At 47.6% G+C, this 17,343-nt stretch overlaps 2 protein-coding genes across 10 annotated transcripts in view; one reads left to right on the top strand and one right to left on the bottom strand.

Moving 5' to 3' along the window:
* Window positions 1–49: 49 nt before the first annotated feature.
* KIFC1 (kinesin family member C1) lies at window positions 50–15,363 on the bottom strand. 2 transcript variants are annotated; one of them, XM_019830460.3, is made up of 11 exons: window positions 15,224–15,363; window positions 8,565–8,702; window positions 8,343–8,442; window positions 7,778–7,831; window positions 7,617–7,667; window positions 7,019–7,413; window positions 4,527–5,306; window positions 3,588–3,878; window positions 3,414–3,487; window positions 3,070–3,145; window positions 50–187 (listed from the first exon to the last, which is right to left on the bottom strand). In XM_019830460.3, exons 2-11 carry the CDS (start codon window positions 8,589–8,591, stop codon window positions 143–145), a joined length of 1,893 nt encoding a protein of 630 aa, XP_019686019.2. In that variant the 5' UTR covers window positions 8,592–8,702; window positions 15,224–15,363; the 3' UTR covers window positions 50–142. The 2 variants fall into 2 exon arrangements, with proteins under 2 accessions (XP_019686019.2, XP_019686018.2); XM_019830459.3 differs by lacking the exon at window positions 15,224–15,363 and adding an exon at window positions 15,029–15,162.
* Window positions 13,929–17,343, top strand: part of LOC111560454 (early nodulin-20-like) — a 30,890-nt gene continuing 27,475 nt past the window's right edge. For 5 of the 8 annotated variants that reach the window (XR_006597682.1, XR_006597681.1, XR_006597684.1 and 2 more), the window contains exon 1: window positions 15,232–15,361. Coding sequence is in view for 2 of the 8 variants with exons in the window: in XM_045057404.1 (XP_044913339.1) it covers window positions 14,917–15,361 (445 nt within the window). In the remaining 6 variants the exon portion in view is untranslated. Of the gene's footprint in view, window positions 15,362–17,343 lie in introns of all 8 variants that reach the window. The other 3 variants (XM_045057404.1, XM_045057405.1, XR_002742241.2) reach the window with 3 other exon arrangements.

The following is a 17,343-nucleotide window of genomic DNA, read 5'->3' as shown; positions in this document are numbered from 1 at the left end:
AAAACAAAACAAAACAAAAAAAACTGTTCTTTATTTGATAGACCCAGGTCATACGGCACCCCTTCCCCCCACCCCCCAATAAAGCATCCCTCAGCTGCCCCATCCCCATCCGTAAACACACACACAGGATCTGGATCAGTCTTCATTTCCTGTTAGCCTGGGCCGTACCAATAACACACTGGTTCACCTGCGGACAGGGGGTTTAGACAAGATAAAAACGTTTTCAGAGTAGCCAAAAGTACAGTTTTTCTCCAAGATCACCTCCCACTCCCAATATTAGGGCTGCCCTCAGAAAATACTGAAACCAAGGGCTCTGAAGGCAGGTACAGGCCTCAGTTATGGTTAGTTCTATGCCCATTGACCACACAAAGTCAAAGAGTAGGTGAAAAGGCTTGAGAAGGATGGAAGCCACACACAGGAGCAGAGAGAGATGGAGTGTCCATTTCCAGCAATTTCGTGGCCCAGAGACCCCAAGCCCTCCTAATAAGCTAGATAAAACATGAACAACACTCATTTAGGAATCAAGGCTCCTCAGAAAAATGATCCCAAGTCTAGGGCAGGATTTGTACAAAGTGAATCTAGAATAAAGACTACTTGGGTCCTGTCTAAAGGGCACAGGAGCCAACTTAAAGGAGCTCCCACTGGGCAAAGATAGAGCAATTTGAGCATCAGAAAGAATAATGACTACAAAGGATAGATATCAATACATAAGCATCTGTAAAATGATACTCCCCCACCCCCCATAAAAACTCACTTGGTTACCTTTGGAAGTTGCCAAGATATCAACTTCTAATACTAGAAATCGATAAAGAATCTAGCATGTATCCTGCATTTCCTATATGTGCAGAATTTCAGAGTAACCAAATAATACATGGTAAAGGAAAGTACTTTCTAGAAGAAATGTGACTACTACGTGTAGAATGGGAAAATTAAACTCCCTAATGAGATAGAAGATCTAGGTATGAACATTGATAAATCACTAGGTGAAATCACTAGGTCAACAGGGTATTTTCAAATGGATAGATCAAGTTGATAACACCCAAATCCAATGATTGGTTTTTATTTCATTAAAAGTAGAACAATTAGATATTTAGGTGCCTCCTGCCTCAACAAAAAGTGTACTGCACCATTTAAGTTTTCTTGTCAGGAAATGTGAGACTGATTCAAATTTAATCAAAGCCCCTAAATCTACTAGGTAACAAAAATTATGGAAGAAGGAAGCAACCAGCCAAAATCCAGATTTGGTATATTCTACCAGACAAATGACCCTATTTCTTCAACAAATAAGTATCATAAAAGGTCATGAGATTCTTACAGATTAAAATAAATTTAAGAGACAATCCAACAAAAAGAAATGAGTGGCCCTTGCTTTGATCCCAATTAGAATAAACCTAATATATAAAAGACATTTGAGACAATCAGGTGAAATTTAACAACATAAATTGGGTATTAGAGGATAGTAAAGAGTTTATGCTTTGGCTGTTAATGATGTTGACAGAACTTTAATCAAACTTGCAAGACAGCAAAGGAAATCCTGATCAAAGCAGAAGACCAGGGCAAGGTGCCAAAGGACCTGACTACTCCCATGGGAGCAACCAATGTCCACTGGGGTAAGCCCGAGTACAGCAGAAGGGCACGCCTGACCAGAGATCCTGAATAAAGCCAGAACCCTCAGGAAGGGAATAGCCAGAGAAAAAACTACCCTCCAGAGACCAACAGTATGGAAACCTTCTGACTTAACTCTAGTGCAGGGAGCATAAATCTCCTCGAGAATTCATGGCACAGCCCTCCTTCCACCTAATGTTTAAGTGTGTTTTGGGGCCTGAATTCACACTATTTGGAATGGTCTGAAAAAAATGTCTATTTTGGTCCAGAAAATCCCATTTCCAGGAATCTCTCCCTAGATAGTCAGATATAACTGGGGTGCCTAGGTGGCTCAGTCAGTTAGGTGTCTGACTCTTGATTTCAGCTCAGGTCATGATCTCACAGTTCATTGGTTCAAGCCTGGGGTCGGGCTCTGCGTAATAGTGAGAAGCTTGCTTGGGATTCTTTCTCTCCCTCTTTCTTTGCCTCTCCCCTGTTCATACTTTCTCTCTCAAAATAAATAAATAAACATTAAAAAAAAAAAAAAAAGATAGTCAGGAGCGCCTGGTGGCTCAGTCAGTTAAGCGTTTGACTTCAGCTCCAGTCATGATCTCACTGTTTGTGGGTTTGAACCCCGCATCAGGCTCTGTGCTGACAGCGCAGAGCCTGGAGCCTGCTTCAGATTCTATGTCTCCCTCTCTCTCTGCCCCTCCCCTGCTCATGTTCTGTCTCTCTCTCTCTCTCTCTCTCTCTCAAAAATAAACATTAAAAAAAAAAAAAAGATGGGCAGGTATAACTAAATAAATACAAGATAACATATGTACAAGGTTAGTCAACATGGCCTTGTTTGTAATAGAAATAAAGTGGAAACAATCCAAGTGTCCAGTAGAGGGAACTGGTGGATAAACTTTGGTGCAGCGACACAACGGAGTCCTAGGCAGACATAAAAATAATGGAATGATCTCTGTGTACTAGTGGGGACTAATCTTGGGGCTGTCTTGATAAGCAAAACAAAGTACAGAACTATATATATATATATATATATATATATATACACACACATATAGATACATATATATATACACACACATATGTATAAGAGAGATCTTTTATATAAAAAAGAATAAGCACATGCATATTGCCTATATTTGCAAAAAGAAACACTGAAAGGATAAGTAAAATGATAAATGAGAAAAATGATAGGGCAGGTAGGGAGAAAGGGGTAGACGGGTGGTGGTAAAACTTCATTTGTTGTATATAGCTTTTATATAGTTTTGACCTTTTAACTACCTATTTTTAAAAATTAAAAAACCCAAAAGCCAATAGTTAAAAATGAATCTAGAGAGGTAGTGCCCCGGATGCCTGACAAATGCAAATCCTTTCCAGATGAATGTGCCCTTGGCCTAAAGGACTGAAGGGTCAGAATGGAGAAGCCTACAGCCACCCAGGGGTCCTGACAGGGCCTGGGCTTGGTGGTAACTGCACCTTGGAGGCAAAGCGTAGGGAGTTGAGGGACTCGGACACGTTCTCTTCCAGAGGGGAAATGTTCACAAACATGAGCCTGTGGAGAGAAGAGAGGGGGCCAAACCCCAGCATCAGTGGCTGAGTAGAGCCTGGACCAGGTTTCCATTTTCCTGCCCCTGACCCCAGCATCACAGTCTCCACCCAATGCCCCCTCCTTTCTAAATCTTATTTATTTAGGTAATCTCTACACCCAACATGGGGCTCAAACTCACGACCCCAAGATCAAGAGTCAGATGCTCCTCTGACTGATCCAGCCAGGCACCCCTCCACCCAACCTCTTCTATCCGTCTGTCCCTTTCACTCACATCTTAGCGCTGCCACCCAGAGAGTTCTGCAGCAGGTAGGTGAGCTTGCTGTTCCGGTAAGGCACATGGGACTCCTTGAGAGTTGAGGGGGATAGGTGATTAGGATAGGACAGGGTTCAGCATGACCAGCCCCAAACCATCCCAGGTCCCACCTGCCAACATCCCCATGCCCACCTTGTTGCTCAAGGCCATGATGACCAGCCCGAGGGTAGACAGGCTGCTGTTAATGGCTTGGGTTTCCCGAAGGCGTTCCCGCTCCCCAGGGCCAAGGGTTAAGCCGGGGTCTAGCCGCTCACTCCCAGCCAGGTCCACAAGGCTGAGGGGGGCCCCACATTGCAGGCCTCGCCCAGCGTGCTCCCCAGAGATCTGCAGCTGGAACACACTGTGACTGCGTGATGATCGCTCATTCTGGGCCGTGCGGGCCACAGCCCGGTTCTGGTGGGCCAGATGGAGCAGGGCCTCCACCTGGGGATGGGGAACAGCAAGGGGCAAAAGCAGGCAGGGAGTCAACGCATAGCTATATCAGTAGCAATTAACAAGAGTCAGCACCTGCCCTCTTGAAGCTTCCTTTCCAGCCAGTGAAGAGACAAAATAAATAAAACGCACAGAATAGCTAAGATACTAAGGAGCAAAACAAAACAGAATAAGGAGTATGTGAAAGTAGGGTGAGAGTTGCAATTTTAGACACAACGGCCAGAAACAGCTTCAGTACCTTAAACTCCTAAGGCAGCGAGGGAGCAAGCCACTCTGGGAGAGGAACATTCAGGCAAAGGCCCTATTACAAGAACGTGACTAGCAGGCTAAAGAACAGCCAGGAGGCCAGCATGGCCAGAGTGAACTGGGCAAGAGGAGTAGTAGGAGCTGAGGCCTGAGATGCAGTGGGCCGGGGCCGGAGAACACCCTGGCACACGCGTCACTCCACTCCCTAGTTCTGTACGACGGACAGATCTACCTTCCAGCCCGCCAGCCAATGCTGATGTGGTGACCCATCCGCACAACGTACCCTCCCCTCAGCCTTCGACTTTCTCCTGCTCCCTTCTGCATCCACCTGCATCTGATGCCACCCGATCCATCCCTCCCCGTTTTCCAGTCCCAGGGCCCATCAGTCCTTACCTCTTTCTCACAGGAGACAGGAACATATCGGGCATTGGTGACAGTAAGCTCCTCGCTTCCTGGCCCTGCCCGGCGAATCTCACACTCGCCACCCTGGCCCTTCCGGGTCCCGGTGGCCAGCAGGTCTCGGACAGTCTCATTATAGATCTCCACATAGCTTGCCACAAAGCTGTAGGTCCAGCCCTGGCTGCCCAGCTCCTGGGCCACGGAGAAGAGATGCCGCAGGGCCCGAGGGATCAGCCCCTCCAGCTGGGGGTCTCCCCCAGGCCCACCCTCCATCGTGAAGGTCTTGCCACTGCCTGTCTGGCCGTAGGCAAAGATGCATACTGGGTAGCCATCCAGGGCTGACTGGACAAGCATGGCAATCTCCTCAAACACTTCGTCCTGTCCACTCCCTGGTGGGAAGACCCGGTCAAAGGAGAAGTCATGGCGGGTGGGGGGGGCCGGCGCCCCACTCAGGGTCCCACGACGCTCGTCAGATCGGGAGAGGCTGAGGCGGGTTGGAGGATCAGAGGGCCCACCAGGGCCAGAGGGAAACAGGAGGAAGCCAGGGGGTGGGGTGGGCTCCCCTGGAAGGACAGGGCGGACCCGGCAGAACACACGGATATTGCCTTTGAGTTCCTGTAGCTGGTTGTGTAATCGCCGGCGCTCCATCTCTAGCCCATGGAGACGTTCTCCTTGCTCCACTAGTAAGGCCGCCTGGGTTGTAGCCTCCTGGCGCAGAGACGCCACCTCTGCTTGGCTGCCTGACAGAGCTGCTTCTGACGCCTGTAGCCTCCTCTGTCCAGAACGGAACGGACACAGAGGGTGAGACACAACAAGGAAGAAGGACAAGTCATGATGCGGTGGGGGGTGGAGGTAGGGTGGTCCCTGTCCCCAAGGACTTCAGTCTGGTAAAGAAAGAGGGAAGAAAATAGGAATCATGGTACTAGAATAGGGAGTGCTGTGGGAAGAGCCAGAAGGGGCATAAGGACAATGACATCTAAGCTGACACCCAAAAGTACAGGAGTAAACCCAGGAAAAGATGGAGAACAGAAAGAACATTCTGCAGCGAGGGAAGTATATATGCAAAATGGCCTGAAGAGAAGATTGAGGCATCGGAGAAACTGCAAGGAATTCAATCTAGTTGGTGCTCACCAAGGAGTCAAATGGACATGAGAAGAGGAAGAGAGAATGCCATGGAGATTTGGTTTTATTTTTTTATTAAAAAAAATTTTTTTAATGTTTATGTTTGAGAGAGAGAGAGACAGGCAGAGTGTGAGAGAGGGAGGGGCAGAGAGAGGGAGAAACAACTTGAAGCAGGCTCCAGGCTCTGAGCTGTCAGCACAGAACCCAATGCGGGGCTTGAACTCACGAACCGTGAGATCATGACCTGAGCCAAAGTCGGACGCTTAACTGACTGAGCCACCCAGGTGCCCCGGAGATTTGGTTTTAAATGTTTATTTATTTTGGGGGCACCTGGGTGGCTCAGTCAGTTAAGCGTCCAACTTTGTCTCAGGTCGTGATCTCGCGGTCCGTGGGGTTGAGCCCCGCGTCAGGCTCTGTGCTGACATCTCAGAGCCTGGAGCCTGCTTTGGGTTCTGTGTCTCCCTCTCTCTCTGCCCCTCCCCAACTCACACTGTGTGTGTGTGTGTGTGTGTGTGTGTGTGTGTGTGTGTGTGTGTCTCAAAAATAAACATAAAAAGAAACTTTTTTAAATGTTTATTTTTGAGAGAGAGGAAGAGAGAGAGGCAGAGAGAGAGGGACAAAGGATCTGAAGCGGGCTCTGCGCTGACAGCAGAAAGCCTGATGCAGGGCTCGAACTCACGAACTGTGAGATCATGTCCTGAGCTGAAGTTGGGCACTCAACTGACTGGGGTACCCAAGCACCCTGACTTTTTAAAAAAAATTTTTTTAAGTTTATTTATTTTTGAGAAAGACAGGGACAGCAGAGTTGGGGGGAGGGGCAGAGAGAGAGGGAGAGAGGGAGAATCCCAAGCAGGCTTAGTGCTGTTGGGGCTTGAACTCCCGAAACTGTAAGATCATGACCTGAGCTGAAACCAAAAGTCGGACACTTAACCGACTCAGCCACCCAGGCACCCCACGATTATTATTATTATTTTAAGTAGGCTTCATGCCCAGTACAGCCCAACGCAGGGCTTGAACTCACGACCCAGAGATCAAGACCTGAGCCGAGATCAAGAGTCAGATGCCTAACCGACTGAGCCACCCAGGCACCCCTGCCATGGAGACTTTTGATCAGGAAAGAAAGAGAGAAAGACAGAGGGGGAGACAGAGGATGAAGGGAGACACAGATCCAGGTGGGAGCTATGAAAGCAAGAAGGACAGGGAGAAGCAGGGCAGAAATAAGACACAGTCAGGGGTGGGCTGGGGTGGAGGTTAGAGGACAGACGTGTACTGCCAAAGAAAGGCAGGCAGGGACCCTAAGCCCAAAGAGACTTCAGGGTAACCCAGAAAGAACGGTTAGCATTTGGTGAGAAGGTGGTCCTTACCTCCTGCTCCTCCAGCCGGGCGGCCAGTCCCCTTCGCTCCTCCTGCAACCCCAACTGTTCTTTCTGGAGCTCTTGCACCAAGCCCTGCTGTGTGCCCAGCTGCTCTTCTAGCTCCAGGACACGGGCCCTTAGGTTCCCCAATTCCTGTTGGCCCTGCTCGGCCTGGGCCTGCGCCCTGGCCAACTCCCCTTCCAGTGTCTTGCATTCTGCCCCCAGGGACTTGGCCTGTTGTTGGGCCTCCCGGAGCTGGTCCTGTAGCTGTTGGTTCTCCTGGTCCAATGTCTGAGTCCTCTCACGACAGCATTTCAGCTCTGCATTTAGGTCACATAACTGACCCTTTAAGTCCCAGGCCGGACGTTTGGTGGGTTTCCTCCCTCCCAGCACGGGAGCAGCCGCTAACATGGCACAGAAAGGGCAGGGTCAGGGAGGCCTTGGCTTTCTGCCTCTCTTCCCTCCTAGGCTTTAAGGCCTCCACACCTCCTGCTATATCTCTTTCCCCTCCAGACAGGGAGGAGACCAGATGGATGTTTTGGGGTACTCACCATCTCCTCTCTTCCCTGTCCCAGCCCCTCACCTAGTGGTTATGTTTGTCACCTACCTCCAGGCTTCTGGGCAGGAGCAGCAGGGCCTGGTTTCTGATTCTTCAGCGCTAGAGAATTGGGGAGTTAACGTACGGAATCAGCATGGGTGTCCTTTACACACCCTCCCTTTACACACACCCCAAATCTCTTCTCAGCCCCAGCTCTGAAGCACTACTACCTGTGGCAACAGCTGTGGAACATCGGGGTCCTGTCTTCTTGGGAACTTTTGGAGCTGTCAGGAGATGGGGGAGAGGAAAAAGAACAACCAATCTCAGGATGGTGTGAACTCTGGCTGGGCCAGGGGCAGAGGAGTTGCGTTTTCTGAGGATTAGAAATAAGACAGCTTCCCTCTTCCCTGAAGTGTGGCCCGCTTCGAAAGGTATCCTTCCCAGGACCAGGAATTACACAATACCCCCAAGAAAAAGTTGGACCAAGATAAGCAAAAAAAGAACACGGGGCAGAACCACATGTCAAGTATGCTACCATTTATGTAAAAAATATTGGAGACATGTCCATGATAGAACACCCCTGGAAGGACATACAGTTGCTCCTGGGGAAGGGACCTGGTGGCTGGGGGACAGAGGTAGGAGGGAGACTCTTCACTGTATAATAATGACTTCTGTGCCTTTGGAATTTTGAAACAAGTGAAACATATTACCTATTCAAAATATGCTAAAATTGAAAGAAATCTGAAGAGCACTGGACTTCCGTTCCCTTGGTTTCTGTCCACCCCTAGAGCCCACCTGTGGTCTGGCCTTGTGTCTGTGGCACTGTGGTGAGGGCTGGTGCTCTGGGGCGGGATGTGGCAATTTTGGTCACTGTGTCCAGGCCTCGTGTCCTTTTCTGGAGAAAGACAAGAATGGGGTCCATTTACTCTCCCTGATTGAGTTAGACGCACACACTCTCTGTCCCTCTCTCTCACACACACATACATGTACATGTAAAGCTTTCCAAACCCAGCTTACCTTCTCAGGCTCCAAGGCATCCTCCATCTGGTCAGGCCCCCTCTTAAACCTGGTTCCCGGAAGAGGCAGCCGAGAAGGAGCCTTGACCGGGGGTCTTTTTAGCTGTATGTTCCCCCTCACTTCCAACAAGGGGGACCTCTGTTGGGAAAAGAGAGAAGCTTTAGACAACTCCCTGGAGCCCAAATGTCCCAGGAACTCCCCTTCTTGGCCCCCCCCACCCAAACTCTTAACCACCAACAAGCACTGAGTACCTCTTGGGCACAAACTGGGGCCCACAGATTATGTGCCAGCCAAAAGGCAAAGAGAGAAGTGGGACATAATGCGAAAGTGGGAGAAATCTCTAAGGGAAAAGATGGACAGACGACGCTAAACTTCAGCTAACTTTAAGGGTAGTTACTTAAATAAGCAGAAAGACATGGACATTGTTTTCAGAAGGCAAAACCTCAAACACGCACATGATACGGCTGGGAGACCAACGGGCTCTTTGAGCTAGAATGGAGAATCATAAGGGAGAGAGTGGAAGAAAGATAAGGCTGAAGACTAGATGGGAGGAGCAGGTAACATTTTAGAAATTGTTTTAAATACTTCATCTGTATCAGCTTCTTAATCCTTACAGCAGCCCACTGAGAAGTGCTATTATTAGCCTCATTTTGCAGATGAGAGAAGGAAGGCACTGAGAGGGAAAATAGCTTGTCTAAGGTCATCAGCCAGGGAAGGGCAGAGCCAGGGTTAGAATCTACACAGTCTGGTTCTGGAGGCCATGTTTTTAACTGCTAGGGCTGTGATGCCAGGCCTAGGGAAGAGTTTAGTCTTTAGCCTTGCATATGTGGAGAACCAGATACAGCTTCTGATTGGGCATGTGAAAAATATACAAAAGAGTCTATTTATAAAAAATAATGAGGTTGACTTGCATGGAGAAGACTCAGAAGTAGCATGACCCAGTTTGGAGACCACCAAAGTCAGGTAAAAGGTGGGGACAGTGGGAAAGAAAGAGAGTGCCTCTCCAAAGCATCTCAATTCAGTGCCTGGGGATTATGTCCACTCCACGGCTACTCCTGTCTAGGGTGACCAACCATTGTGGTTTGCCCAGGACTAAAGGGTTTCGGAGGACACAGAACATTTCTGTGCTAAACGCAGGTCCTTCCTATGCAAACCCTACTCCTATCCCACGATCAGGAGAACGCCATGTATACAGAACAACTTCTGATCTTCATGAGAGTTAACTTTTATTTACCATTATTTTATTTTATTATTTCATTTCATTTCATCTCATCTCATTTCATTTCATTTTTGAGAGCAAGAGACTGAGCGTGAGTGGGGGAGGGAGCAGAGAGAGAGGGAGATACAGAATCTGAATCAGGCTCCAGGCTCTGAGCTGTCAGCACAGGGTCCACGCGGGGCTTGAACCCACAAACCGTGAGATCATGACCTGAGCCAAAGTCGGACACCTAACCGACAGAGCCACCCAGCCACCCCAGAAGAGTTAACTTTTACTTCCAAGGCGTCTTCTCTGTCTTTCAGCTTACTTCATTCACTCGATATTTACTTAGTGCCTGTTATGTGCCAGGAAATGATCTGGGTTTGGGAGTAACCAAACCACCAGATGTGGTCCCTGCCCTCAAAATGCTCATAGAAAATGGTGAAGAGAAGCATTTAAAGAGAGCAATAAAACTTTACTGAGTGCTATCATAAAAAGTGCCCAGGGGAGGGGATGGGCATATAGTTCAGATGGGGAGAGTGTCAGAGAACACATCTAAAAAGTCTTTCTAGTCAAAACCTTGAGGATGAGTTGGCCTGATGGCTTGGGCCAAGGACGAGCATCCTAGGCAGAAAGCAAGGAAGGGGGTGCACACAAGGCATGTCAGGTTATTGTGTTCAGCTGACACATGGAGTGTGCACAGAAAGTGGGGAGGTGAAGGCAAGGATTATGGCAGTTGGCATGCCATGATAAGGACGACAAGTGTCTACTGAAGGCAAGAGGGACCCTGACGATTTTTAATCAGGAAACTAATATGACTAGATTTGTACCAGAAAAGCAACTGAAGCAATGTGAAGAATGAATGGAAGCAGAAGATGAGGGCTATGACAGGCAGAGAGAATGCATCACTCCTTTCGTCCTTCATTCAACAAGGATTTGTGGCACTCAGATTTACTGCAAGACTGCTCTGTACCAGATGTTGTTTTAGAAGCTGGGGTAAGAGTAATGAACAAAATCCCTGCCCTCCCGGAGCTTACTTTCTAGGGCAGCCTTTCCAAACTGGAGTACAAGATAATTAAGCTCTAAAAAAACGATCCACTTTCTTAATTCTCCCAAGGAAATACACATCTCTCACTATTCCGGATGCAACAGGGAGAAGTTAATCATTAGATGTAAAGAATGCAGTGGGGCAAGAGCTTAATTTTCATATTAAGAGGGGCTGTTTTAGGAGATTAAGGGCTAAAAAGAAATGCATCTGAGAGAGGCCACCCTCTCTTGGGTTCCCCCTCTCTCATGGAAGGTTCTCCTCATTTCTCCAAACTTGAATGGTGGTCTTTCTGTTCTCAGTGGGAATGAAAAGGAGGGGCTGGATTACTGGAAACCAAGTATTGACCTAACTAGGAGCTGGCCTGGCAGTGAGGGAGATGGGGGAAACCGAGTGGACACCAAGATGCCTGTCATGGTTCCAACAACCAAGAGAACAAGAGGAAGGGCTGGTTTTCTTTTGTTTTTTAATTAAGCTTTCATTTAAAAATCATTGCAGACTCATGGGTGCATGGGTGGCTCAGTTGGTTGAACATCCAACTCTTGATTTCTACTCAGGTCATGATCTCGGGGTTCATGAGACTGAGCCCCACATAGGGCTCTGCGCTGACAGCACGAAGCCTGCTTGGGATTCTCTCTCTCCCTCTCTCTCTGCCCTCCCCACTTGCACTCTGTCCCTCTCTCGAAACAAATAAACATTTAAAAAAAATCACTGCAGATTCACATAAAGTTGTAAGAAACATTACGGAGAATGTGATATATTCAAGGATGTTCACAGAGCCAGCCAGGTGCACCTCAATACATTTTTAAAGGAATGAAATTTGATGTCTACCAACAGGGGAATACTTAAATAAACTGATATATCCAAACCACTGGCTTCTATACAAATAAAAAGCCCCCACCCCAAAAAAAGGAGGTGTCATTTTTTGTTCTGTTGCCTACAGAAATGTACGTACACAAAGAACGTTTTTTAATCAATTTAGATTAATCATGTATTTTTTTTATTTTATCTTTTTTTAAGTTTACTTTTTTCAGAGAGAGTGTGCACAAGAACAGGGGAGGGGCAGAGAGAGAGAGAGAGAGGGAGAGAGAGAATTCCAAGCAGGCTCTGCACAGTCAGCACAGAGCCTGATGCAGGGCTCAATCCCACCCATTGTGAGATCATGACCTGAGCCAAAATCAAGAGTCGGATGCCCAACCAACAGAGCCACCCAGATGCCCCCAAATGTAGTGTTAAAACCAAAGTTTTCTTTAAGTATTCCAAGGCTACACACTGAATTTTGTTATAACCAATGCCCTTTGTTCTCTCTACATTGCCACAATGGATCTACTAAAGACCTAACTCCCCGGAATTTGTGTGGGCTCTGAAAAATGTATTCAAAGGTTTATTTATTAAGGAAAACTCCAAAGAGTTTAGTGTTTATTTTTCTTCCGTCTATAATATAAAGCCAGGCACAATGACTCCCAACTTTCCACAATGAGAAGCATAAGAGAAATGTTTCCCCTCAATGTGCACATCAGATCCTACTCTCCTCATCTACTAAGAAAGAGCCCTACCAATCCTTCCTTTTCTCCTCTACACCATCGACTTTTCACTCCACTGGATCATTCCTACCTGCTACAACACATGCTATTGTTGTAAAGAGTTTCTTGACTCTACTTTCCCTGCTAGTTTTTTCTTTGTTGCCCTTTGCAGCAAAACTCAAAAGTGCTATCTACGTAGCATTCACTATGTCCAGATTCTCTCCTAAACCCATCCCAATCAGGCCTTCACTCTCCCCCATTTCACCAGAACCACTCTCCTCAAGGTCACGAGGTCACTCTCCTCATGTTGCTAAGTCAACTCTGCATCTTCCCTTTCCTTGACCCATCAGCAGCATTTGATACAACTACTCACTCCCTCTTCCTTAATACACTTCCTTCATTTAGCTTCCAGGAGACCATCCTCTCTTGGGTTCCCCATCTCTCATGGAAGGTTCTCCTCATCTCTACAAACTTTAACGGTGGTCTTTCTATTCTCCATCCACATTCCAGTTCACTCTCATGGCTTTAAATACCATCCATATACTGACCACTCCTAGATTTATATCTCCAGCCCAGACCTTCCAACTGTCTCCTCAATGTGTCCACTTGAAGTCTAATAAATATGCCAAACTTACATCCAAACTCACCTCCTAACATCCAAGCCCCCTTCAAACTCACTCCTCTTACAGCTTTGTCCATCTTAGTCAATAGAATTACATCTTCCAGTTGTTCAAGCCAAAAACCCCCAAGGCCTCCCATTTTATTACATTCCATATCGAATGCCAGCAAAGGATGACAGAATCTGACCATGTGTTACTCTTTCCACTGCTACTACCCTGATCCATGTCACCATTATCTCTCAGGTTATCACTTGCCACTGGTTATCAACTGAGGATGATTTTACTCCCGACAGGACATTTGGCAACGTCTGGAGACAATTTGTCATTGATTAGGTGGGAGCTGCTACCAACATCTAGTGGGTAGAGGCCAGGAACACTGAGAACATCAGACGATGTACAGGACAGCCCCCACAGTAAAAATGTCAGTAGTACAGTTCTCCTTGTTTCTATCCTTACCCCCTACCTCTACGCTCAATGTGGCAGCCAGTGACCCTCTTAAAATATAACACAGATCTTATCTCTGCTTAAAATCATCCAATGATTTCCCATCTCTCTCAGAGTAAAAGTCAAAGCCCTCACAATGGTTCCTACAAGAAGCAGTGGGGCCAACAATCCCACTCTCCATTCTCTGACTTCCCTTCCAACAACTTGCCCCCTCGCTCAGTCCATTTTAGCTTTGTTTTACAATTCTTTAGGACTTGGCTCTAGTAGATTTCCTCGGCCTGGATTGCTCTTCCTTCAATATCCACTAGCCTTTGTCCCTCACCTCCTTCAAAGCTTTATTCAAGGCTCACCTTCTTCATAATGGAGCTTACCAAGACCATTCTATTTAATACTCCATCCTGACAGTTGGCCTCCCCTCCTCCCTCTTAATCTGCTCAGATTTTTCCTTTTCTCCATTGAATTTAACACTTTTTTAGAAGTTTGTTTATCTTTGAGAGAGAGAGCGTGCACGTGCAAAAGTCGGGGAGAGGGGCAGAAAGAGAGAGAAAATCCCAAGCCCCACATGGGGCTTGATCCCACAAACCATGAGATCGTGACCCGAGCCAAAATCAAGAGTCTGGATGCTTAACTCACTGAGCCATCCAGGTGCCCCCAGCACTTATCACTTTCTAAGAGAGTTATATAACTTATGACATATTTCCTGTCTCCCCATAAAATAACAGCTTTCCATAGAACAGCATCTATAGAGATGACAGGGGTTTGTCTTGTTTATTGCTGCATCCCAAGTATCTACAACTGGGCATGGTACATAATAGGTGCTCAGTAAATATTCTACGCATACATATGAGAAGGCTTCTACTATTTTTCGCTGTCACATCATACTGCTCTGCTCTTTAGTTGTCAGGACACAAAGAATCTCTCTTCAGGTTGAAACTTGACTCTGGAAAACTCTGAATGTGAAATACTAACAAACAGAGCATCCAGGGAGGAGCCTTTTTCTGGCACCAAAAGTCAGTACACTCTGGCAGTCACACATCTTTCTCCTCTGGACAGGGGAGGCTGCAGATGGTTGTGGGGTGCAGTGGCACTGATAAGAGAAGAAACTAAGTCAACCAGCCTCACGGGGCAGAGATCGCTGTAAACTCTGGGGAAGGAAAGAGAATAAGGAGTCCTTCAGTTCAGATTACCCCATTCCCTCTATCCCCTTTCTACACTCCGAAGCGGCAGCAACCAGGAGAGGACAGGAAAGAACACCAGCAGGGATTTGGCCTCAGGCACCATTTCCCCAGAGGTAAACGGAATCGCAGGACTCTGCCTTCTCAATCAAGGACTGCAATCGTCGGTACGAATGGAGAAGTGGGTACCAGTCAGACAATCCTGAGAATTCGAAACGGTAAATCCTGGAGACACGAAAGCGAGGAAAGGTGTTTTGAGACTCCCTGAAATTGGAGGAGGGCAGGCAGACGTGCACTCAGACTTTCTGGGGCTGCTCCCTGCCTTCTCCCTCCCTCACCCCTTTCCAATGCGTGGGGACGCGCGGACCTTCGCCTTCCAAGCCGGCAGGACCAAGGCCGGCCGGGAGCCAGGGGCTCGTCAGCATCGGGGGCAGGAGATCCAAGGCGGCTCTTACTCACCTGCGGCTCCATGTCTAGCACCGTGCCGCACGCGCCAGGGGACCACAATAGAAGAGGACAGGGCGCCGGAACTCCTGGGACCCACGTTCTCTCGCCAGCTCGCGACACAAGGGACGCGCGCCCCGAACTCCAGCGATTACCAGCCTAGCGCCACACCCGCCACTTTTGAATTCCAACCGCCGCTACCCTTCTCACCTCCCTCCGCACTCAGGGGCCAATCGTCGCCGTCGCCACAGCCGAGGGCCAATCGCAGCGCCCTCCGCCTCCCGAGGCCACACCCCGCCAAGCCGGCACCTTGTCCTTCCTGCTTCGCCGGCCTGGGGAGGCCGCCTGGTTAGTCACGCTTCCGGCTCCACTTCCACCTCTCTTACCCACCCCTCCTCTAGCAGTAGTTCCTCTGGGCTTCCGGTCGGCCCCTAGCCGCAGGGCTTTAAGTCGGAAAAGGCCTGGAACGCGCCGCTCGAACGTAGCTGGTGTGGGGGCAAACCGCTGGAGGAAAGGAATCACGCGTGCGCAAACGAGGACCCGTTTAGGGCGAGGGACGAGACGAGCTCCCCCTAGCGACTGCAGCAGGGAGCGCACTAGTTAACCCCTACTGGATAGTTGTGATTGCGGTTGGTTGCGCGGCGTTTTTGAGTGGGAGCTGGATCCCTCCCGCGAATGTGAGGGTGGCCGCGTCTGCCCCTTCCCCAGTCATTTTTGTCATTTTTCACCAAACTTAGGGACCGTGGGTGCAACTTGGCGCTCCATGGGAGCCCGACGGTGGGGATTCGAGGTTCAGAGTAGTTTTCTCTGCAGTCCCCCTCTTCACCCTACCTCCTCGGTACCTGGGCGCTAATACTGGAGCTGGCTTAGGAGCCTCGAACCCACAGAGGGCATACTGCTTACATTATGGAGTATTTTATGCTTTTCAGGCTGTCTGCACGTGCATTGTCTCTTAATAATCGCTAAATTCATTGAGCTCTTACTATGTGTCAACCGTTTTTGCATCTCTTATCTGCAAGCTAGACGAAGGAGACGAGGTTTAGGAAGGTTAAGTAACAAGTTCAAGGTCATACTGCTGATTAGGAGTGGATCTAGATTCCTTTAGCTTCAAAGTCCAAGCTATCCGTTACCTCACACTACCTCTAACAACCTTTGTGTCGAGAACAACCAAATCTTACCTGTGAGTAATTTGCAGAGTGATTCTACAGCGTGTATTCATCTGAGTTCCCAACGAACCTGGAGATAGGCAGGACAGGAAATTTATTGATGAGACTGAAAGGCACAGGGAAATCTGTCTTGGTGCATTTTGGGGAATCAAGAGAACTGGAACATAAGCCACCTATCTTCTAAGGCACTGTTTTAACTTGAATTCAGCCTGCTTGTGGAGAGAGCAGACTGTGAGGAGACAAAATGTCTGAAAACCCTGTTGTCATCCCCCAATCTTTAACAGCCTAGGAAACCTACAAAAAGCAGGAGCTTGAAAAGAGAGAGGAGGAGTGATGGAGGAAACAAGGAGACCAAGACTTTTTATTTTTTTCATGTTTATTTTTGAAAGAGAGTGCACAAGTGGGGGAGGGCCAGAGAGAGAAGGGGACAGAGGATCATGACCTGAGCCAAAGTCAGCCACTCAACGGACTGAGCCACCCAGGGTCCCCAAGGACACCAACATGTAATGGATGGGTAAAGAGGGAGAATTGAGAAGAAACATACAGCAAAAGGCATTTCTCAAAAATTAATGTTAGACTAGGAGAAATATGGATGCGTACATTAAAGGGGAAGCAGTTTATTCGTGTCAATTGATGCATAAAAACTACTCAAAACATTCAGCATCTATTGATACAAAAGAACACCCCATAACCTGATGAAGGATATCTTCAAAAACCCTACAGCACACATCACAGTAATGATGCAATGTTGAAAGCATTTCTGCTAAGGTGAGAAACACCAGGGTGGCTCAGTTAGTTAAGCATCAACCTCCTTTTTCAGCTCAAGTCATGATCTCACTGTTCCTGAGATTGAGCCCCCACGTCAAATCTCCGCCTAGGATTCTCTCTCTCCCTCTCTCTCTGCACCCCCTTCAAAATAAATGAATAAACTTAAAAAAAATTACATTCAAAACAACATTTTACTCACAATGCCCATTTCTCTAGTGACTTTCAGAAATTACTTAGATATTGCACAGAAAAATATTTTTTCAATAAAAATATGCCATTTGGTTACATGAACATATACATATGTAAGTCAAGCTGTACACTTTATTTCTTCACTTTATGTTTGCTTTTAAAAAAAAAGCTTTTTTTAACGTTTATTTATTTTTGAGACAGAGAGAG

Source organism: Felis catus, chromosome B2 (genome assembly GCF_018350175.1).
Source record: "Felis catus isolate Fca126 chromosome B2, F.catus_Fca126_mat1.0, whole genome shotgun sequence".
Taxonomy (NCBI): domain Eukaryota; kingdom Metazoa; phylum Chordata; class Mammalia; order Carnivora; family Felidae; genus Felis; species Felis catus.
The sequence above is the reverse complement of the archived record's forward strand: the minus strand, read 5'-3'. Positions and strand labels throughout refer to the sequence as shown.